Source organism: Leishmania panamensis, assembly GCF_000755165.1.
Source record: "Leishmania panamensis strain MHOM/PA/94/PSC-1 chromosome 21 sequence".
NCBI classification, from domain to species: Eukaryota; Euglenozoa; class Kinetoplastea; order Trypanosomatida; family Trypanosomatidae; genus Leishmania; species Leishmania panamensis.
The window spans coordinates 452121-474184 of NC_025867.1; the positions used below are offsets into that span (position 1 = coordinate 452121).

At 58.9% G+C, this 22064-nt stretch overlaps 3 protein-coding genes across 3 annotated transcripts, besides 1 other annotated feature; all 3 read right to left on the reverse strand.

Annotated features, from left to right (window-relative positions):
- Positions 1–941: 941 nt before the first annotated feature.
- LPMP_211350 (hypothetical protein) lies at positions 942–6158 on the reverse strand (the record flags this gene model as incomplete). The annotated part of the gene is made up of 1 exon (XM_010700619.1): positions 942–6158. One exon carries the CDS (start codon positions 6156–6158, stop codon positions 942–944), a length of 5217 nt encoding a protein of 1738 aa, XP_010698921.1.
- Positions 6159–8079: 1921 nt separating this feature from the next.
- Positions 8080–9318: a repeat region.
- Positions 9319–12481: 3163 nt separating this feature from the next.
- LPMP_211360 (hypothetical protein) lies at positions 12482–15820 on the reverse strand (the record flags this gene model as incomplete). The annotated part of the gene is made up of 1 exon (XM_010700620.1): positions 12482–15820. The coding sequence occupies one exon, from the start codon at positions 15818–15820 to the stop codon at positions 12482–12484; it is 3339 nt and encodes a 1112-aa protein (XP_010698922.1).
- Positions 15821–19920: 4100 nt separating this feature from the next.
- On the reverse strand, positions 19921–21285 carry LPMP_211370 (surface antigen-like protein; the record flags this gene model as incomplete). Its single annotated transcript, XM_010700621.1, has 1 exon — positions 19921–21285. The coding sequence occupies one exon, from the start codon at positions 21283–21285 to the stop codon at positions 19921–19923; it is 1365 nt and encodes a 454-aa protein (XP_010698923.1).
- Positions 21286–22064: the final 779 nt, after the last annotated feature.

The window sequence follows — 22064 nt, forward strand, 5'->3', positions numbered from 1 at the left end:
CGTACTGTTGGAGTAAAAAGTATTGGCGCTAAGCGATGGTGCGGTTGTTAAGTGGTGTGCGTGTGTTTGTGTGTGTGTGGTGGAGGTGAGGGCGAGAGGAGGCAATGGGGAAGAGAAAGCAGGAAACGTGGTGAAAAGGGGCACTCTTGGGTGCTGGAGCCGGTGCGGGTGTGTTAGATATGGAGTACGGGGGGATGCGAGTGTGCGGAGGATGTAAGGCGTCGTGTGCCTGAGCTTCTGTGAGTGTGTAAAAAGTGTCTGCACGTGGGTGTTTGTTTGTGCGGGTATTCGAGGTGGTGGTGGTGGTGGTGGCGCGTATTATGCGCGTGCGATCTCAGCACGTAGGCCTCGCGAGACAGAAAACAAAAAGAAATCGAGAATGAGGGGGGGGGAGGGAGAGTGTCGAAGGTAGAAGAGAGGGAGTGAGGGAGGGATGCTCCGAGTGGCACTTCTCGCTACCCCCCCACTCCCCATTGATGTGTCTGCAGTGTCATGGAAAGTTTGCCCTTACCTGAAACAAGCAAAGCACGCAGCAGGATCATGCGTGTCATCCTAGGCCTCAGCAAAGACGAGCGAGCATGGGAAGGTGGCGCTGAAGAAGACGAAGGGGATAGAAGGATTCCACTGCAGCTCAGCTGTTCGGCCTCTGGATGCTGTTCCCTCTTCTCCCGACGTGCATAAGCACCTACTTGTGGCTTTGTATGGGGTGGTGGCGGAGGTCCGTCTATGTGTATATATGTGCATGTTGGGAGATGCGTCCGTCAGTACCGTGTTGCTTGTCTACAACAGGCGAGGGGAGGGAGGAGGGATCCTCTTTGATGACACACGGGGGCGGACAGGCGCATTGTGGTGCGCGGATGCTTGCGGTGCCTGCGATGCAACAGTGTCGTGCTGGTCCCCTCTTTACCCCTCTCGCACTCGCGCACACACGTGTAAGAGCGTCACAGTGCATCCATCACGCGCGTACCGCGAACGCAGAAGAGCTGCCCGTACTCCGTCTCGTGCTGCGTGATGTCTCGGCGGAGCTGCTCTGTCAGTCGCCGCAACTCCACTTGCAGCTGCTCGAGCTGCCTGCTCTCCGCCTTGCCTCGAGTTTTGGTCACGGGCGAAACAGCTGCAGACGTAGTAGCGCTCTTCCCACCATCGGCAAACACGTCTGATAACGATGGAGAAGAGGTGGAGACGTCGACACGTACAACATCGTCGTTATCGTAATCGCCCTCACCGGCGCTGGCGCGCTTCAGCATAGCGTCATACCTCTTGTTAATAGAGAGTGCGGCTAAGGGCGGCCCATCGGCTAAGGTGCGCAGTTGTCGCTGCACATACTCGCGACGTGTCAGGGCCTCTAGGAGCGGCAGCTGCGCCTCCAGCCGTCGCTGTTCCCGTGTCAGCGCGTTCTGCAACTCCGCCGCTGGTGCTTCTTGAGCGAGCGAGTCTGTATAGTTAAGGAAGGAGCGCTGATCGTCAGGGGGCACCTCGAGCACGTCCCACAGCTGTCGAAGACGTTGTGCGGCCTTTTGTAGAAGATCGTCACGCGACTCCTGCTCTTGGCTGTGGCGATGGTTCTGATGGTAATGCGCGGGCGACAGTTCGACAGGAGCAGCAGGAGAAATGGGCAGAGGACTTCCCTCCGAGGTCGCCAAGTACGGCGCAGCGGGAGTAGAGACGCCCGAGTAGGCTGCGGTACCGCTACCGCGTCTCCTGCAGAGCGGCGTTTGGGACTCTGGAGCTGTCACAAGAACAGGGATGTCGGCTCTGGGAAAGGAATATGTGGACGCGCTCTGCTGCTGCTGCTGCTGCTGCTGCGGTTTAGTATGGGGTGATTGACGGTGAGCGTACTGACGCTGCAGCATCTCGGCCGCAAAGCGCTGCTCCTCCTCTTCAAGGCAGCGGCGCGCAAGCTCTTCACGCTCTTCCTGTACATCGTGCCGAATCTGTTCCAGCAACCCGCGGTATTCGTCGTCCAGTGCACGGTAGGCCGCTGCATGCTGCCGTTCGCATGCAACACGGAGCTCAGCCGCGTCGGCTGCTGCGGCCTTTGCGCGTTCGTCTGCGGCGCGCCGGTCACGGCGTTCATCTTCTAGAAGCTTCTGCCAGCTCTCCTGCTGAGCTTCCCACGTGGACTGGAGTGTCGCTTCGGTGGCCTCGTGCGCTTCGCGGAGTTTGCACGCCTGCGCCGTGAGATCCCCCTCATGACAAACCTGCAGTCGTGCTAGCTCCTCCTGTTGGCGCTGCTGCTGCTCCCCAAGGGCTGCTTCGTGAGCGAGAAGCAGCTCGGCCAGTTGCTTCTGCTGTTGCTCCATGAAATGGGCTAGCTTCTCGTCTGCACCAGCTTGAATGCGGTCCGCTTCGGCTTGCACGCGTGCGTACAGGGAGGCTTGTAACTCGGCGTAGCCCCGATTTTGCTCTTCCACAGCTTCGCGCAGGCTTGCGATGCTCCCCTCATACTCTGTGCGCATCTTCGCCTCCTGCTCGTCTCGAATGCGCTGCGCTAGAAGGTATGATTCCGCTTCCATGTGGGATAGCTGGCTTGCCTGCGCGTCGCAGCGCTGCCGCAGTTCCGCTATCTGCTGCTCATACAGGTGACGCACATCCCGCATCCGCGCAGATGCGGCGTTCTCGTACGCTTCACGCTCTGCATCCGCTTGCTGCTGAAGGCGCGTGATGCCATCCTGCGCTGCCGAGCGCGCTGCTGCGAGTGCTGCTGCGTGATGGGAGCGCTGAGTGGCCAATTGCTGCTCGAGCGCCTCCCTCAGCTCTCGCACGTGTGCTTCATGTTCTCGCTCGCGCGCGTCGCAGTTCTTCTCGAACTGCGCTGTCTGTTGCTGAGCCAGCGCAGCGGACGCTGCCCTCACCTGCGCGACAGCCTCCTCGTGGTGGCGACGCTGCTCTGCCAAGAGTGCAGTCGTCTTGGCTTGCTGTTGCTCTAGGAGGGCAAGATAGGGTGAGCGCACCTCCTCCTCCAGTTGCGCACGGGTGGACTCCGTCATGGCAAAGTGCTCCACTACGCGTGCAGTGGCAGCTTCAATGCTCGCATCTCGTTCCGCTGCGTGCAGCTGCTGAGCTGTGTTCCACTGCGCTTGCTCTACCGCCAGCACTTCCTGCAGCTTGGCAGCGGCAGCTTCACTGTAGGCGTCAAGCGATGCAGTGCGTACGGCCGTCCAGGCTGCTTCGCGTGCGCGCATGGCCTCTGCCTCCTGAGAGAGATGGAGCTGCTGTACACACTCCAGCTCTTGCCTCCGCACTTCTTGCCATGTGGTGAAGCGCTGCATCAGCTCGGATTCCAGCAGTCGCATCCACCTCTCTTCGGCGGCGGCTAGCTGCTCCGCCAGTTGCATCTCCATTTCTCCTCGCACGGCCCTCCGTATATCTTGCTCCATCATGGCTTGCTGTTGTGCGAGCTGGGCCCGCTCACTGCGCAAGATGGCCTCTTGTTCCTCCACCTCTTTGAGTTGCTTCGCGTGCTGAGCAGCAACGTGTGCTGTCAGCTGCTGCAGTGCGGCTTCATTGTCTTCGGTACGGCGACGCAGCCATTGTGCTTCGGCAACTTCGAGCTGCTTTTCGCGCACCGCCAGTGCATCCTCGCTGGCACGCACACGCCTCTCTGTCTCTGCTTCCATCTGGCGTTGCGCCGCAACGTGCTGCCGCTCGAGACGCTCCAGTGCGCGCTGAGAGGCCTCTTTCTCCCTCATGATGACGTCTTGCAGCTCTTCTTGGTGGGCCCTGCGCTGGGCTGCACATTTCTCCTCCAGTGCCTGCTCGCGCCGCTGTACCTCGCCGAGGAGTGCCTCCCGCAGCGCGCGGTGCTGCTGCTCCATTACGTTGCAGTCAGATTGCTGCTGCTGGCGACACTCCTCAAGCCGCGCTGACCATAGTACTACCGCCTCCTTTACGGCCTGCTGCACTCGAGTCGCGTGCTCTGCCTGTGTCTCGTGCAGCTCCTTCTCGAGCTCCGCCACACGTTTCAGTGCAGTCGTTGCAGTTGTGAGGCCACCATCAGAGCTTTCACTGCTGTTGCAAGCCGCCTTGAGCTTCTCCTTGTATTGTAGCAGCACCGTATCGTAGGTCGCCTCGAGGCTTCTCAGCTGCAACACGTAGCGCGCTTCTTCGGCCTGACGCGCGTCCTGGACGGCTGCCTCGTGCGCAAGTTTCTCGCGCAGCAGCTGACCCTTCAGCTGCTGAATGTGCGACGAGAGACTCTCCTTTTCGCTTTCCAGTCTCTGCACCGCAGCCTGGGCACTCTGGAAGGCGTCGTCAGCGGCAGCGGCCAGTCGCTCTTGTTGGTGCGTGAGTTGCTCCTCCCATGCCGCTCGCTCTCTTTCGCGCTCCTGCTGCAGCTGGGCCTCCTTGGCGGCGCTAGAGCGGCGCATCTTCTCCAGGGACTCTTCGTGCATACGAGTAAGCTGCAGCACAGCGCTACGGTGCGCCTCCTGCTCCGCCGCCCACCGAGCCTGCCACCGCGAGTCCACCTTTTCCTCGACGACATGCAGCTGCTGCGCGACGGCTTCCGCCACTTGCAAAGTGCACTGCTCCACCTGACGCACTGCCTCCTGCTTCTCTGCCAACACGCGACTTACCTCCTCGTGTAGGGCGCGTATGACATTCGCGTAGTCGCGCTGCAGGCGCAGCACGTACTCGGCCGTTTCTTCCGTGGACGAGACGTACGCGCCGGCGAGACTTTCGTACGCCGCCAGGTATTCCTGACCCACCTGTGCTTGTCGACGTGTATGCTCGCGCAGCAGCTGCTCTCGCAGTGCCGTGATGTCGCGCATCGCAATGTGCAGCGTCTCCAGCTGGCGACGACTCGTTTCACGAGCAGCCGCCTCGCTGGTCGCGACCATGCGGGCGTGCTCGTCCTTCAGGAAGCTGCGCCACTGCGTCTCTCGATGGGCCACGTGCTCATCCATCAGCCGCTGCCGCTCTTCCATATCTTGCTCTAGTACACGGCGATACTCCTCCTTGAAGGACTCAACTTGCTCCTGGACGGCAGCCGCGATGGTCGCATGCTGGGCAAGCTCCGTATCCACTGTGGACTTGGCCACCAACACGAGGTGCTGCTGGAGGCGCTTCGCGAGTGCGTCTTGCTGTTCTGCAAGAGTAGTCTGTAGGCGAGAAAGGAGAGCATCCTCACACGAAGCGCGAGTCTGCTCGAGGCTCTCAGCACTTCGCCCCCACTCGTCGGTGATACGCTGCAGAACGGCTTCCAGATGCTCTCGGCTGGCGGTGTCGCGGAATCGCATGAGTGACTCGTAATCGGTCAAGAGCTGAGCCGTCCGCTCTGTGATGTCGTCGTCGGATTGCCGCTGCCGCGCTTCTTCGCGCAGCTGCCGAGTGCGCTGCTGAAGTTGTGCCTGCTTCTCAAAACTATAGAGGCGCTGCATCTCTGCCAGTTTCTGCCGGGTGCGCTGAAGCTCGTCGGCCCGGTCGCCAGGTGACGAGAGTGTGGTATTGGGCGCAGCTGTTCGCGTGCCAGGCAGCGGCAGAGTCAAATCCATGACACGTGGGTCTGGGTACCACACGGCTACGCCCCGATCGTGCGACTTGACCCTCACCTCTTCGCTTCGCTGCTGGCAAACCTGCAACGATGCCGACGGCGGTGTAGGATCAAGGCCTAATGTAGCGGTTGCGGGCACCTCTGGGCGTAGCGGCGGGGCTGCAGTGGCGATGCTGTCCGGAGGCGAAGGGGAGCGCATCGGAGAGGCTCTGCTTCCCCCTTTTCCATCACTAGAGAGAGCAGCGGTATGGTGGGTCTTGCCGGGGTACTTCTGTGTCGGTTGACCTTGGCGGTTAAGCAGGTCCTTCTTGTCATTACGGTGGCCACCGACAAGTGACTCCGACACGCTGCGATCGCGGCTGCGTGACCGTGCCACGGAGGCTGAGAGGCGTTCGTGTGCCAGCTTGATGTTTGCTAGCACGTTCGGCAGCGCCGCTTGCGAGGATTCATGCACGAGCGGTCGCTGCGATTGCGGTTGCTGCTGCAGATGTGGTTCGAGCTGTCTATGCGACCTGTAAAACTCATGGAGTCCCTCCGACAGCGTTGATGGCATGCTTACCGGCTGCTGCGGCGACGATGGCTTCACAGATGTCACTGCATGATCTACCGACTCTTGCCGTTGCTTCTGGAGACGCTGCAGTGCGGTGGAGCTTTGGCGCAGCATTTTTGAGTGTCAGCTGTGGCCCTTTATGTTTTTATTTCCAATCACGATGTTTTCTCTATAATGGGCTGTTCCTGTATGCGCGCACAACGATGGAGGCGTCCAGGGCAAAGCATACCCCACACCCCTGCCCACAAGCAGCTTGTCATGCCTTCGCGCGAAGATGGGAGGGAGGGAGAGGCAGAGCGGTGGTAGCGAACAAGAAGGCGACCACACCAAGAGAGGAAAGGAGGAGCGAAGGGATGCGCTGGCCACGCCCACAACGCACCGTGGGGCGATAACAACAACAAAGCGACGGGGCCTTCGGAGCCTGAGTCGGTACCGGTTCCCCACGAACCTGCAGCGACGCGATTCTCCTTCTCTTCATTGTCCTTTCCCCGCACTCCCCACTGGCGCAACGAAGCGTACTGCGGTTCTTTTTCTTTTCCTCCTGTCTCTCTCTCTCTCTCCTCATCATTGCCTCACTGCTCGCTGCACGAATTGGCGCTGATGATTTGCAGTGGTGGTAGTTCAGGGTTAGAGGAAAGGGGGAGGGGAGAGAGAGAGAGAGGGCGGGCGGGATGGTTAACGTTCGGCCCATGCCGGGGAGTATTTGTGTCTGCTGTTTGCCCTCTCATCGTTTATGTCTTCGCTTTTTTTTTTTCTCTCTTTTGTTCGCCTTCGCGAGGTGTGTGTGTGTGTGTGGACGGGTGAGCCCCCCCCCCCCCCCCCCCCCCCCACACACACACACATTGAGGCGTACAGACACGCAGGGCGTCACAGGCAGATATACACCAATGGCATCGCGCTGGCGCCTTTGTCGCTCTCTCGACAAATGTGTGGTGAAGTCGCCGGTCAGTGCGGTGAGGAAGGCAAGAAGAGAGCGAGAGTCCCTCTCGAGGCGCGCCTCCTTGACCCCCCTTCACCCTGGAGAACACAGCACAGAAGGTTTGAGCGGGTGCGCTTGCGCCTGCGCGTCTGCGTGCTGCTCACTGGGGAGGAGGAGACAGGCCAAACTATTGGACACTCAATGATGGTCGTCGCCAGGCGAGGGGGGAGGGGGAAAGGGAGAGGAAGACGGACTTGTGTATTCCGCTCGCACAGAATTCGTGTGTCTCAATCCGGTGACTTCGATGCACGTGCGGGGCATCGCCCCTTCCCCCTCCCCCTCATGGCCCACCCGCTGGCTCACATCAGGGAGGGGGCTGACGCGAGCTCGCAGACACCGTAACAACACCAGCTAACGTCCTCCCCAGTATAAGCGGGAGGGAGGAGCGCGACCACGCCCGGCACGTTGTATGCCTGTGCGTCGCGGCCGGAGGCCAGCCGAGCGAAAATGGCGGAGTCCCTTCTGCAGGAGGGCAAAACACGCTTGCAGCGAGGAGGAGAGGCGAGGCGAGACTCGCCGTCCTTCAACGCTCCTGGGTACAGCTACGCCGTACCAGGCGTACTTGTGCGCATGGTTGGCAGGTCTTTGTCGGTGGTAGATCACTTTGTGGAAGGGGATCCCAATGAAGTCACCATGATGGTGACGGGCAGAGATGCCTCAGCATGCAGGTATATGTGTGTGGATGTGAATGCGCACACGATCGCGTAGGGAAGGGTTGGCCGCAGTCACGAGAGAGACAGAAAGGACTGGGAGAGCAGAGGAGAGATGGGGGTCCTGCGAAGAGGAAGTTATTGTACACGTGTGCGTCTGCACAGGCAAACGAAAGGCCGGAAGGGGAGGAGGTTAGGAGTGGGCTTGTGTGCGTGCGTGTTGCCAAAGCGTCATGGCAAAATTGCAATTTGGTGTGTACACTTCCCGCGCGAAATGCGCAGCGCAGCCTCCTCGTGCGATGGCGGAGAGTCCCAGGCGGGTGTGGCACTACGGCGTCGACTAGCAGGGGATCGACCTCCGCGAGTACATCTCTTTCGCCTGAGTATGTTGCGGTATCCGCTGTAACTGCAGCTGCTTTGACGTGGAAGTGCTCAAGGGCCTTCCTGCAGTTCTCGCTAGCACTGTCCCACCACGCGGTGGGACCGCAGAGCAGCTTGAATCGAATCAGTCCCATGCAGAAAGAGCGGAGAAGAAGCGTTGGAGGACCTCACTCGTGCGAGCACACTGACTCAGGGTCTGGTGCTCCACCCTCCGGAGGGCGGATTGTGGTGTGGCTCGTATGGCATGCTTGCCTGTAGAGGATATAAGGAGTATGAGGTCATCAGCAAAGAAGGCGTGGTGCAGTCCGGGTGTCTAGCGGATCTCCCCATTCAGCGAGTCCACCATAATGAAGAGGAGGATAAGAAGGCTCAGGGCTGCTTCCTGTGGGGCATAGAACGTAAACTTGACCATCTTCTATTTCGCCTTGTAGAGGAGAACGCAGCCGTGACGATCGTCTAAGAAGCCGATGACCCAGAGCGTAAGCTGTTGGCACTAAGCTGAACTTTTTCCGTGCCGCGCTGATAGTGCCGTGATCTACCGAGCCAAAGGCGCCAGCCTGGCCCGCAAGCCAGACAGCTGTGGTGGAGGCTTCTTTCTCAGATGGTCGCACAGTCGTCGCGAGGCCACTCGCTCAGGTGGTTTGCACAGTTTGCTGGCCAGTGTCAAAGGACGGTAGGGCACGTAATCCTCATCGAGTATGTGCGGCTGCAGCAGCGTAGCAATGAATCCCTCTTTCCACGTAGCACGCACGCGGCCGGTGGCGACGCTCTGGCTGTAGATGTCCAGCAGCGGAGCCGCAGTGGACTTCGCGGAGTGCCATCTCGAGCACCTCCATCATGGCCGGTTTGAAGGGTGTGGGGCTGGGCTCCTGTGGAGTGCAGAAGAAAAGGGGATTGCCGAATACCGCACTGACTACTGTTGGCACACTGTCACTGACATATAGGCCTACTCTTCCGCACTGAAAGGTGGCGGCTGCCTTGCCGGATTACTGGTGTGGGCAGTGCGCAGGTGCATCGAGGGTCGCCCGGGGGCGGGGGGGGGGGAGGTGAGGACGTTGCAGGGCTGTACCCATCTTTCAAGAGTGGCTCTTTCGGGCTTTTTGATGAACACGTCGGAGAGAGAGAGGGCGATGCTTAGGTGACGCACAGGGTACCTTCTCGAGAGCTGCCACCCACCCACCCCCCAATCGCGTCCGCTTTGGCATCCAGAACGGTCAATAGGCGGCTCTACCAGCCGGAGCAGCTTTCCTCGTGGCCACTGGTAAAGCAAAGAAGAAACAACAAGAGCGTGATGGACAGAGGGGTAGAGAGAGAGATGCAGAGAGAGAGAGAGCGGCCTATATGCAGGGGGCACACGCACACCCATGCACAGGCAAGACGGGACCAATGCGCAGAGTCGTTATTCTTTTTGTGTTTGTTTGCAGCGTACTGGGGGCCCCCATGGCCGTGAGAGGTAAGAAGGCACGCGGAGGGAAAGAAAGGCGCCGACAGCGGGTATATAATAGTCTTCAGCACCACATCGGCAGGAAGGGTCTCCGAGGAGGGAGGGGGGAGAGAGAGAGAGAAACACACACACATACACATGCACGCACATACACACAGGGGAGGGCCAACCAAATACCCAAGCAGGCGATACAAGCCCCAAGAACAAGACAATAAAAGTGAGGGAAGAAAAACAACAACAAGCGAGTGGACAAGGTACGAATGACTCGCAGGCTGGAGTGCGCACCCAAATCACAACTGGAAGGGAAAAAGAGTGGTAATGTGAGAAGGAGAGATCCACGAACGCGCACTGACACTCATGCCATACCAAATGGGGGGAGGGGAGGGGGCAGAGAAGGCAATGCGAACCACGGCGTTTTGGGCACGAGACGTGAGCGGAGACACCGTAGCCATCGCACACACACACACACACATCTGGCAAAGCGTTTGGTGCATTCTTTTCCCGGAGAACGAGGGGGAAGGCTGAGGGAAGGGGGTGAGAAAGGAGGGCGGAAATGACAAGCGAGAAAGCAGCCAAAGAAACACACCAACGGAAACATAACAACACCTCAGTGAGTGAGTGACAATACAACCACCGACCGTAGTAGTCGTGGTGGTCGCCGATCAGAATGGGGGACCGACTCATGAAAGAGAGAGGGAGAGCCCTGAGGGGGGGAGTGAGAGGGACTGGCAGCCACCATGCAAACAGTCCTAGACCGCCCCATATGCATATACATTGGATGCACCAAGTGCTAGAAACCACCACAACAGCAACGGCCAACGCACAGAAGAAATGAGCCGAATACAAGCGGATAGGAGTAAAGCAGGCATATCAGGAAGACCGCGAACCTAACGCCAATACAATTCCAACACGTAAGAAGGGAGAAGAAGAGAGCGAGAGAAAGGGAGGGGGCGGAGTGAGGAATGAGGACAATTTCAGGAGAGCGGTGAGGCCTGCTGCTTGCACTCTTTGGGACCCCCCTACTCCGTTCCCCAACTTCTCTTGTCTAGCTCGTTTTCAGCGCTACTTGCAGTGCGGCCATCACGTGCACACATCTCCCGCTCGCATTGTTTCTCGAGTCTAGAAGAGGTGTCGCATGTGTGGAAGAAGAGGAGAGAGGAGTGCCACATGCACTGTGATTCCCGCTGCTTTCTTCCACTGCTGTCCGTTCCCAGTCTCAGCACTCGCCCTTATCGGGAGAGAGACACAGAATCACACGTCTCCCTCTCTCTGTGGGCGTGCGAAGTCTCTGTAAAGGCACTCACCAGGGTACACAGCTGATGGCTCTGCATGCTGCACACACGGAGAGAGAGAGAATAGAGAGAGGGACGAGGATAGTGGCGGGGCGGTGAGGGCCTACACAGACAGCAAGAGGGAGAAGACGCAGGAAGGGGGGGGGAGAGGGAGGGGGAGGGACGGTTGGGAAGCGAGAAAAGGCAAAATGCGCAAATGCACACAAAAGCGATGAAGGCACGCGCACACAGTCTTTGAGAGGAGTTTGTAATTGCGGGACACACGGCGCACCACCGCAAGACCCGCAGGCCCCCACACCCCAGCATAGACATACACCTTCGGTCACCTAAGAGCGCAGGGAGATGGGGAAGTGGCGGCGGAGGGGGTAAAGTGGTAGCGATACCATGGGAAGAGGGAGGGGGAGAGATGAGAATGAGGGCACGCGAGCTAAACGTGACCCACATGCACCACACAGGCAGGTGAGCACGAAGCGACGAGCGACAAAAAGGGGAGCCGACTAACCAGAGAATGCGCTGAGCATCCCCCATTCCAGGGGAAAACCCAGAGGCGAAAGACGAGACGAAGTGACGTCACCAACACGCACACACACACACACACACACACGCAGACAAGGGAGAGAGAAAAGGGGGAGGGGCAAGTGAGAGAGGTCTCGGTGCGTGTGTGAGCACCAGAGTCACCGTGAGAAACAACGCAGTCGGAGAGAGAGAGAGAAAGGCAAAGCGTGAGACCAATGACGCCAATAGCAGCGAGAGGGGAGTCAGAGACACTGTTGAGGGAAACAAAGAAGAAACCTTAAAAGGGTCCGTAAGAGAGGACACCTCTACATAGTCTGTCCCCCTCCCTCCCTCCCTCATCCTCTCTCACACACACACACATACACATTCACCTCCTCCCAGCTATCCCCACGTTTGTAAAACTTCTAGACGAGCGTGCACGCCTGTACAAGTGTCCCGTCTCCGCTGTTTTGGGGGCTTCTCCTTTTTCTTCGCTCCCACTATGACGACGAAAAGAGAGAGAGAGAGGCGAGGAAAGTGTCACACAAGGGAGCATCGATATCTACGCCACGCAGCGCGAGAGGGGAGGGGAGGGGGAAATACGGAGAGAGGAAAGGGCAAAGGGGGGAGAGGGGGCTGCATGGAAAAACACACGTAACGCTCTGCGCATGCGCATGCGCATGTGTGTGTGGGTGTGTGGGTGTGTCACCCCCTCCCCTCTCTCTTTCTCTCTCTCTCTCTCGCGCTACATCCCCGTGAGGGCAAAAGTTTAAAGAGGCGGCAACCACGTGAGGAGCAGGAGGGAGGAGGCGGAGAGAGAGAGAGAGAGGGGGGGGGGTGACACAAATTGCAGCAACAACAAAGCAATGGAAGCGGGGAGCGACGCTCGGCTGCCACAGCGAGCGAGATGGTCAAGAGCAGCAGGAGAACATGGTGAACGGAGAAGTAGTAACGACGATGCTGAACGATGGGGGTGAGAGCACCGAAAAGGGGGACGCAAACACGCATCGACAGCCACATATATCGATATATGTCCAATGTGGAGTTGCACACTGGCAACGAGAGCAGGTGGGGAGGGAAAGCGCGAGGGAGACCAGTGAGACGACAGCAATGGCGTCCGTGCTAAGGAAGGATGCTGCGTACGACGGCGTTTGGCCTCAGCCTCCACCTGCTGCTGTTTCCAGCGACGACGACTGCTACTCCTTCCATGGGGTTGAGGTGGCGGGAACGGTGCCACCGCTGGTGTTGTTGTTGCATACCGTGAAGATGCTGGCGCGCTGCAGGTAACTCTCGCGCAGACTTGAAAGAAGGGGGTTTGCCGGACTCACACTGGACCCGCGCTCAGAGACGGCCGTGATGGTGCGCACGAGTCGCGCGAAGTCCTCAAGATGACACTCGCACACACGCTGCTCGTCCTGGTCTGTTGGAAGCCCGGCACTGCGGAGACCACGTTGTAGCTGGCCCGCCGTCATGTCGACCATGCCCAGTCGCGCAAACAGTCCTTCCGCAATACAGCGAGAGAGCGGCACAGTGCAACTTGGGAGAGTGCCGTAGCTCATCGTCTCCATTCCGGCACTGCCGCTGCCCATCGCGGTCACCTCTGATGGCGTGAGGGAGTCTGTTGAGACGACCCCGCGCAAACTTCGTCCGTTGGCCCCCAGTGATGCGCCGTCGGCACCGATTCCGGCACTGCGCCCACTGCTTTCCAAGGCAGCCGCTACCGATTCTTCATCCACCACCATGCCGTAAAACGCGATGCGGATCGCCTCGGACGGGTACCGGCCGTGGAGCTTGTAGGCCATGCGTGCAAGGAGGGTGTCAAAGAGGATCCTCGGCGCCGCCTCGCCGTCCTCGATGTCCTTGGCGTCTGGGTAGGGGTGCTGCAACATCCCTTGCTGTCGCTGGAGAGGCGAGGCGCCGTGGAGGACGTCAGCGGTGCTGCGGCTGTAGGGGTTGTAGATGCCACCCCTGCCAGGTGACTCGTACGACAGTCCTTCTGAAGTGCGACTGTCGATCGCCAGGGCCTTGCCGTCCTTGGCGTCTGTGCGGCCGCCGACTGTAACGTCACCATCGTCCTGCGCCTCGTCGGCGAGTCGTCCGTAACCGTGGCTCACGTCTTGCGCAGCGATGCTTGACGATGGATGGGCAGCAGTTACGCACGACTCGGCGCCTTGCACCCGCCCCGCCGGCCACGTCGGCCCACTCACGTTGCCGACTCCACGCAGTTTTCTCGTAGCACTGCCCCCAACTGCCGCTGTGGCGGTCACAGCGCCATCGAAGGAGACAGAGCTCAAACTTCCAGCACCCAGGGCTCCATGCAGCTGCGGGGGCGAGCTGTTGCGTTTCCGCGTGACCGACACCTCTGGCGGGGGGCAAGTAGGGCTCCACACACCCGCGAGGTACTGTGCGCACGACTGCAGCTCATCAAACAGGTCCAGCAGCACCTCCGCGTCGGTGCAGGGGAAGCTGCTGGACTCAATGATGCAGGCGAGCTCGTCCAGGGTGATGGTGGGATGGTCAACACTGCCTCCGTAGTGTTCCTCCTTGGCGAGGCGGAACTCCGCCATGAACTCATGCAGATCCACGGAGTTAATGCTGAACAGAGAGCTGAGGTCGCTCGGTGTGGTCTCGCCGCGATCGACACCAGACACGCTGCCAGCGAGAGAGACCATGGAGTGCGGTGCCGCGCCGCCGCTGGAGCGGAAGGTGCTGCCACTACCGCCGCCATGCTGCAGCAACGCCACGCTGCTCCCGGTCTGATGACCAGCGCACCCTACGGCGAAACCAGAGAAAAAACCGCTGCTTGCTAGGCCATTTGCAACTACCCCAGGGCGCGGCAGGGATTGCAGGGATCCGTGCTTGCTCGCCGCGATGCCGCTGGTGCTGACGTTGCTGCTAGCACTTGTGCGCGTTACAGTGCCGGCGATCGACTGCGGCATCGAAAGGCTGTCAACCACCGTGCCACTGCTTCCAGCGCGCGGTTGCAGTGACTCTGGTGCTGATGGCGATGTCGGAAGAAGACGGACAACAGCGACTGGATTATCAGGTGCTGTCAACGAGACTGAACGGTTGGCGGCACCGCTGCTCAAGCTGCCGGTGAGGTCAACCTCGCCTACGCGAGAGGCAGCACTCGCAGGTTGCTGGGGTGTTAGCTGCACTGACCCTGCTCGTGTCTGGCCGCCGTCACTATCGCTCGTCTCGCTACTATCGCGACGCAGCTCTGCCGAAACTGACGCGCTCGAGGTGTTAGCTTCCGCAGCCAAGTGTGAATCTGGTTGGTGGGTACTGCCGTTTCCTCTGTCCAAAAGCTGCCGTGACTGCGGTACCGTGCGGGATTGCTGCCTTAGCGCCCGCTTTACTTCTCCTCGCTGTGTGACGGTCGCCACGAGCTGCGTGGATGTCACTTGCGGCACTGTGCTAGCACGGAGCTGTGCGAGGTACTGCAGTGGCTCCTCAGGCTGGATCGTGATGACATTCTGGTACAAATTATTCACGAGCGTCCTCACCCGCGGATTACCTCGCAGGGACACCTCTGTACTAATTCTGCCGTCTCTAGCAGCGGTGCGAGCCTCTGCCTCTCCCTGATGCGACGAGTCGCGAGTGCCGCTGTTGCTCGCGGGCGTCACACCCAACGTCGAGGACGTACGAGGCGCCGGTGCAGGCGCAGGCGGCAAAGGTGGTGGTGGCAACGATATTCGCACTGTTGACGCTGGTGCGGTTTCGACGCTGCGGTCACTGCTCTCCGCCACCAGGCAGCACCTGCGCGCCGGCGAGGTGACCGAGAGAAGGGTGACGTCTGGTTGCGACACCAAGCGGGCCGGTGATGTCGGCACCATCGGCATGGTTGCTGTGGAGGCCGACTGCTGCTGAGTCGGTGGCTGGGCCATCGACATATTGGAGCTGGCTGTTGCAGAGGTCGACAGCTTATTTGGCTGCGTCATCGATGGCAGTCGGCTCGACATGGAGGGCATGGGCTGCGTCAGCTCATGAGTACGGAGGCCCAGGGTGTTGTTGCTTTTCTCAAGACCGCTACCATTGCGGCAGCTGTTCATGCTGCTGCGAGCGTGGTGGGAGCCACGACGGTAGTTGCCATCAATGCTTTCCTCCACAGAGGAGGGACTTGCCTGCATCGGTGTACTGGCCGGTGGCCGTGGCAGCGCACTTCCACCTCTGCCGCTGCTTGCAGGATGGACTCGGCGCTGATACGCTTCCCGTAGGTGCGGCGGTGGGCTGCGACCCTGCGCGGCTAGCGGTGATGCAGTGGGCGAAAGAGCCGGCATAGGTGGTACGCCCGGTGCAGGCCTGCTGGTGCGGTTCACAGGACACGATGAGACGCCGTTGGGCCTCTGTGAAACGGGGAGAGGCCTGGAAAGCACCTCCGGCGCCAGGGGAGCCGGCAGGTTCGACCGGCGCAACCTATGCGAAGGCGAGTTGGAGGCAGAGGAGCCTCCGGTACGGACAGAGTTTGTCTCTGACGCAGTCGCTGTCACTGTCTGAAGAGTGCGGGCGTCACTGGAGCGGGTGTGTGTCTGCATCGGTCAAACAAACAGAGAAAACAAAACGTCAAAACCTACCCACAGAGCTTTGAAAGTTTTAAGGGCCAAGACAGACAGAGACACACACGCGCGACACTACAGCAAGCGAATGAGGGAGGAGGGGTGCAGGGATGATAACCAAGGAGAGGGGAAAAGAGAAGCGGCAAACTAAAAGGTGAAAAAGGATGCAAAGAGAGATAAGAGGGAGGGGGAGGGGAAACGAGAACGAGAGAGGGAGGGGTCCAAGAGGCGGATGATACGCAGTACGCGAAGAGACGCGCTTTCGTGCGCAGGGACACCCACCCACCCACACACACACACAGCAGACACACAGCAGACGCGCACGTGACGAAGAAGCAGGGGGTGGGGTGAAAACTAGATGACAGCAGAATGTGTGTGGGTGTGTGAGGAAACGAGCAAGGACGAGGGCGGGGAGAGAGAGAGAGAGAAAGAAAGAGAGGGGGAGGGGGAGGGCCAGGCGTCTCTTGCAGTGAAGGGACGAAAGACACGCACACCCACACCCACGCGCACACGAAAAAAAAACGAGAGCCTGCCGAGTAGAGCTCTGAAATTCCACACAATAGAGAGAGAGGGAGGGAGGGAGGGAGGGAGAGTCAATGCGATCGTACGCTGGAGAGGTGGTGACTCGTACTCCTCTCTCAAATCGCTCTCTTTTGTTTTTTTTTTTATCTGCTGCTGTGCGGGTTCTTAACCTTTGGGGTATCACTCAGACACGGTGAGAAAGAAACATATACATGCCCACAGAAGCGCGCGCGAAAACGATTAGCTTAGCAAGACAACAACAACAACCCCCCAAAACAAAACAAAATGAACACGAAAAGAAACACACCAGTGACGATGCCGTTTGCACTCGCTGACAGACGGGCCCTCCTTCTTTCCGCTTCGTTCCTTCTTTGGTCTGTCTGTTTCTTCTCTCGCTCTCTTTCTCTCTCTCTGTGAGCGAAAGAGTCACGCACACGCGAAGAGAGTGGGGGTAGAGTGGATGGATACTGGCAAGCGAATGCCCACGAGTCGCACCGTGGGGTGGGGACAGGATACCCCACCGAGGCACACCCAGACGCAAGGGATACCCACAGTGGTGTTAACCAATCGCTACGAAATGTAGGAGAGAAGAGGAAAGGTGAGAGAGAGAGGCGTTGGTCTCTTTCTTATTTGGGTCGCCACCGCCACTGCTGTGGCTTGTGTAGCAAATCTTCGGCGGCGAACTCGCTGGGCTTCGCTTACACACGCTTGGCGAGCTCAGGCACGAGAGAGAGAGGAGAGGAGAGGAGAGGTAAATGGTGGGCAGAGAGTGGGGCAGAGCAATAGAAGGAGAACACAATGACTTTGCTGGTGCACGTTTCTCCCTGTCGTTCTTGCGCGTGCGTATGTGCGTGTGTGTGTGTAGGTGGGGAGAGAGGGAGGGAGGGAGGGGGAGAGACAGGAAAGAAAAGCGAGACGAAATAGGGGGGGGGGAGGCAGCGGTGAAGGCCTGGTGCGAGTTCGTGAAATGGCTGACTTGGACACAACCCACCACACACGCATGCACGCACGCACCAACACAGGGTGAACAGGGCCAGGAAAATGAGGGTGTAAAGAGGAAAAAGAAAAGGAAGAAATGGAAGAATGAGGGAGGAGGGGAGAAGAGAGGAGGGCTGCAGATGCACCGCTGCCTGTGCCTGCGCGTGTTCGTTGTGTGTGTGTGTATGTGTGAGCGCTACGTTGACCCTCTTTTTCTTTTCAGCATTTGAGGGAGGAGGCGGGGTGGGTAAGGAGACATGGTGTGCACCGTTCAGATTCATCATCGCGGCGCGAGCAAACAAGTACGCACAGGTATACACACGCGGGGTTCAGCGAAAGTAAACGGTGTAAGAGATTGAGTGGCGGAGGGCAACGGTGGGGGGGGGGGGCGGCGGAGGAGGAGGAGGAGCGAGTGAATGGATACGCATATGTTCGTGTACAATGGAGAGAAGGGAAGCAATAATTTTCCGTGGCAGAGGAGCGGCGGCGGCGGCGGTGAATGATCCGCTGAGGTACAGCTGCATCACAGGTATTGCGCTGCCGTGAGTGAGAGGGAGAAGTACGACTTGCGGGGGGAGAGGCAGCATTCGGGTCCATTGTAAGGCCCCAGTGCATTGATTGGTTTGAGCACCCTGATACGGCAGAGACAGGGAGGGAGGGAGGGGGAGGCGGAGAACGCCCTGCATTTGCTTTTTTTTTTTTGGGTTCGCTTTCATTGAACTGCTCATGCCCGGCGCCCAGGCACAGGCGCATGCGCACTCATCACTGCACGGTATACACATAGGAGCGTCGAAACAACACGGGGGTAGGCTTGATGAGACAGGATAGAGCACAAGGAGAGAAGGAGGGGCAATGCTGCGGCAACAGGCACTCCCGTCAACCACATGGTTGAAAAAGAGAGAGTATAATGAGCGAAGGAGCAGACAGTAGAGAGAGAGAGGGAGGTGGGAGGGCGAGTTTGTAGGAGGGAGACGTCTCCCCAAGCAGCACAGCTGGAGGCAAAATGAGAGCGTGGGCGGGGCGGGGGGGGCGAGATGCTAGAAAGGTCCAAACACACAGGGAGTTGGCCAACAGCCTAGCATGGGCGAGGTTAAGCGAGCGACCACGAGAAGTACACAAAAGGGTTTCACGAAGGGTGCGCCTTTTTTTAGCCAAAAAAAAAAGATGCCGTGGAAGGGCGAATGACTCGTACGGGAAAAGGGGGGAGGGGAGAGAGAGAGAAGGGGTGGGTGGGTGGTGGCCGCAGCCACTGCTGCAGCGCGGAAGGAGGAGGAGGAGGGCAGCAAAACGTACATGCGCGAAAGGAAAGTGGCAAGCGAAGACAAGGCGAAGGAGATACATGGAGTAAATGAGTGTCGGGGATAGACCCGTGCAGTGTAATAGGGGGAGGGGGAGAGGGAGAGGGAGAGGGGGAGGGTTATACATGTCTGTGTGTGCGTGCGTTGACGACAGAGCCAATGTGTGTAGGCATGATTCAGTAATCCAGAGTTATGTACGTGTATGCAGAAAACTATGTGCGGTCTTCCTTCTCCCTTTTTTTTCGTTCGTAACGGAGAAGCTGTACGCCGTTTCACTGTATGTGTCAGTCACTCTCTAAATGCGCGCGCGCGCGTGTGTATGTGTGTGTGTGTGCGTGTGCAGATGTCTTGAGTTTGCGCCCGTTTGCTCTTTCTATAGTCGCGAGCCTATACACTCCAGCAAGTTTAGCCAGAGGCGGCGCAGGGCCATCACCATGCAAGCATCGATGCACAGACGCACACACATACCCACACACATGCACAGCGGGGTGGGGGTACAAGAACAAGACCAAGAAAAACAAATAACAGGACACACTGACTCACAGGCGATGACGACGACGCATGAGGCGATGGTGGTGGTCCGCTGTAGTCATAATAGAAGGTAGGTGGTGTGTGTGTGTGTATGCGTGGACGAAGTAAGACTCCACACACACACACACACACGCACAGACGTACCCTGTGGTCAAGAGCGAGCGAAGTCTCTTCACCATCCGCTGCTACTCAACGCAACACGGACAGCGAGCTGTAGCACAAGGAAAGAGTACAGGAATTGTTGGGCGGTACCCCTCTTCAAAAAGAGCTTTAGCTCCAACCTAAAGCGTTACTCTGTGCATAGCCGTGCTTGTGTAGCTGCAACTATGAAGCTTCCCCCTTCTGTACGTTCTCTGCATGAACGCATCCATCAATGCGGCGGCCACTGACAGCAGCACATGGCAGCATACCAACGTCATCGGCAACGTGGTAGCGCTTCCGTTCTTTGATCGATAGGCGCAGTCACCTTCGAGGACAACGTCGACATCCCACCGCATGTGCGACGCTGGATCACGGAGGTTGCATCCACTGGCAGTGAGGCACGTCGCATGTGTTCGATCAAGAAGAGCCGCCGCTGGTGTTTTGGCTTGAGGGAGAATTTGAGGTGGAGGAGTCCGACAGAGTTGACGTGCTGACGGTAGCACTACTACCGTTGTTGGCTGCGCTTGGTACCGTCAGAGAGCTGCCACTGTCGTCCATACTGCTGCTGCTGCTGCTGCTGTCATGATTAGTGCGGGCGGAGATGACATTTTAACCAGCACATGCGTTCGCTGTGGCACAATTAGTCCGCATGACTGCCTCGTCTACCGTGATGTCGACACCAGGGCTTGCCCAGTTGATGGGAAGACAGCCGCAAAGCCGGTTGCCCTCCAGATGGAGGTGCTGGATTGCCGGTAGCGTCCTCCACGCAACCGGTAGCGGGCCGCCCAGCTTGTTGTCGCGGACACTCAGCGTATCGAGGTGCCGCATCGAGCCCCACGACACCGGTAGAGTGCCGCTCAGGGAATTCCCAGACACGTCCAGCACCTGCATGAGCGCCATCGCACCCCATGCCGTGGGCAAGACGCCGAGGAGGTTGTTCCGCCCCAGTCGTAGCTCAGTCAACGAGGTCATGGCCGACCACGACGCAGGCATGGTACCCACAATCCTATTGTCCCCCACGCGCAATTCCTCCAGCAATGTCAAGCGCCGCCATTCCGCAGGCAGAGTGCCGGTGAGCTTGTTGCTGAAAAGCTGTAGGTTAGTCAGGAAGGTCATCGACGCCCACACCGCCGGCAACGTGCCGGTAAGGTGGTTCGAATTCAGGTCCATCCACCCCATCACCGACATCCGCGCCCATTCGTGTGGAAGGGTGCCACTGAGATCGTTCATACCAACGCTCAGCGTTGAGGCGGCTTGCATATGTTGCCACTCCACAGGAAGCGTGCCATTCAATCGGTTCTTTTCCAATATCAAGGACCGAATCAACCTCATGCGCCCCCACTCCGGGGGTAGCGTACCGGTCAGGGCGTTGCGATCGAGGAACAAGAAGGAGAGACTCTTCATGGACTTTCCCCACGACCCCGGCAAGCTGCCGGTGAGACTGTTGTTGCTTAGGTAGAGCTCCACCAACCCATCCAGGTCGCTCCACTCCGGCGGGAGGCTGCCAGTGAGACTGTTCCTATCCAAGTGCACCTTGCCCAGGTTTCGCAGCAAGCCCCAGCTAACGGGCAGCGTCCCTGACAAGTTCGGCCCGTTCGCGCGCATCGTAATGGAGGTGACAACCACCTGCGACATATCAACGTCGACGCTCGACACCTCCGGCAGACGGCCGGGAAAGGCAGCCAGCCGAATCCAGTTGGTGGCACTGATGGACACCCCGTAACGGAGACACGTCACTGCCTCCCAGGCGCAGAAGTCGTCACCGGCCCAGATGTTTCGGAGGCCTGGCATCGACTGCACAAACTCATCGAGAAACCTGCGCGTATGGAGCTGCTGCGCTTCCGTGTACAGCGACATTGATCTCTCCTCCACGGCGCGCGTCCCACTGTACAGCAGCGCCGACACCAGCACCACAGCAGCGACAAGCCCACACGCCCGCGTGGTGCGGCGGTATCGAAGCAGCGGTGGCGTCATGCTTGCGTGGGCCGACCTAATGTGTGTCTGTATATGCAGGTTCAGGTGCTTCTTCCTTTTCCTCCTTACTCGAGAGGTGTTGCAGAGGGGGGTGGGTGGGTGGGAATGGGGAGACTCGTCTGTAGAGATGTATGCACGTGTGTGTATGTGTGTGTGTGCTGCTCGTGTAAGGAGGGATGCGTATCTCTACTACGCTACGTAGCAACACCCCGAGTAGAAAATGGAGCGGGGCTGGGAAGAGCTCAGCGCTGAGGAGAGAGAGAGAGGATGAGAGTGGAGGTGCTGCACAGATGAATGCGAAAAGGATGACGCCTGTCGAAGAACGCAGACAAACGAAGAGAAACAACGACCCACGCGCATGAGAGGAAAAAAAGAGGGAGAGGGAAAAGCGGTGCGCTCCAGTGAAAATCGGAAAGAGTTGCGTCGTAGGTGGTGGCTACACTGATGTGTGATGTGTGTGTGTGTGTCAGGGTGAGAGAAATGAAGTGAGGCGCGGTGTAGGGAGGTTGAGGGCATTCGCAAATTCAGTAACCTAAAGTCCGTTGCGAGAGAGGGAAGGTGTGAGGAGAAGCAAAGAAAAAAAAGGCCCCCCCCCCCACAGTGCATTCGATGCCGATTGGGCTTGCCGGTGCAACGGGGGGTGGCCCCAGCGCACCGCATACGGCGCACTCAGTCTCACCTACAAGGAGGCCCCGTCCTCTCACAGAAGGGGGGGATTGGCAGAAGGCTACAGAGCGAAGGCTCCCCTTTTCGTCGTTGCAGGTGCTGTCGTCGGCTCG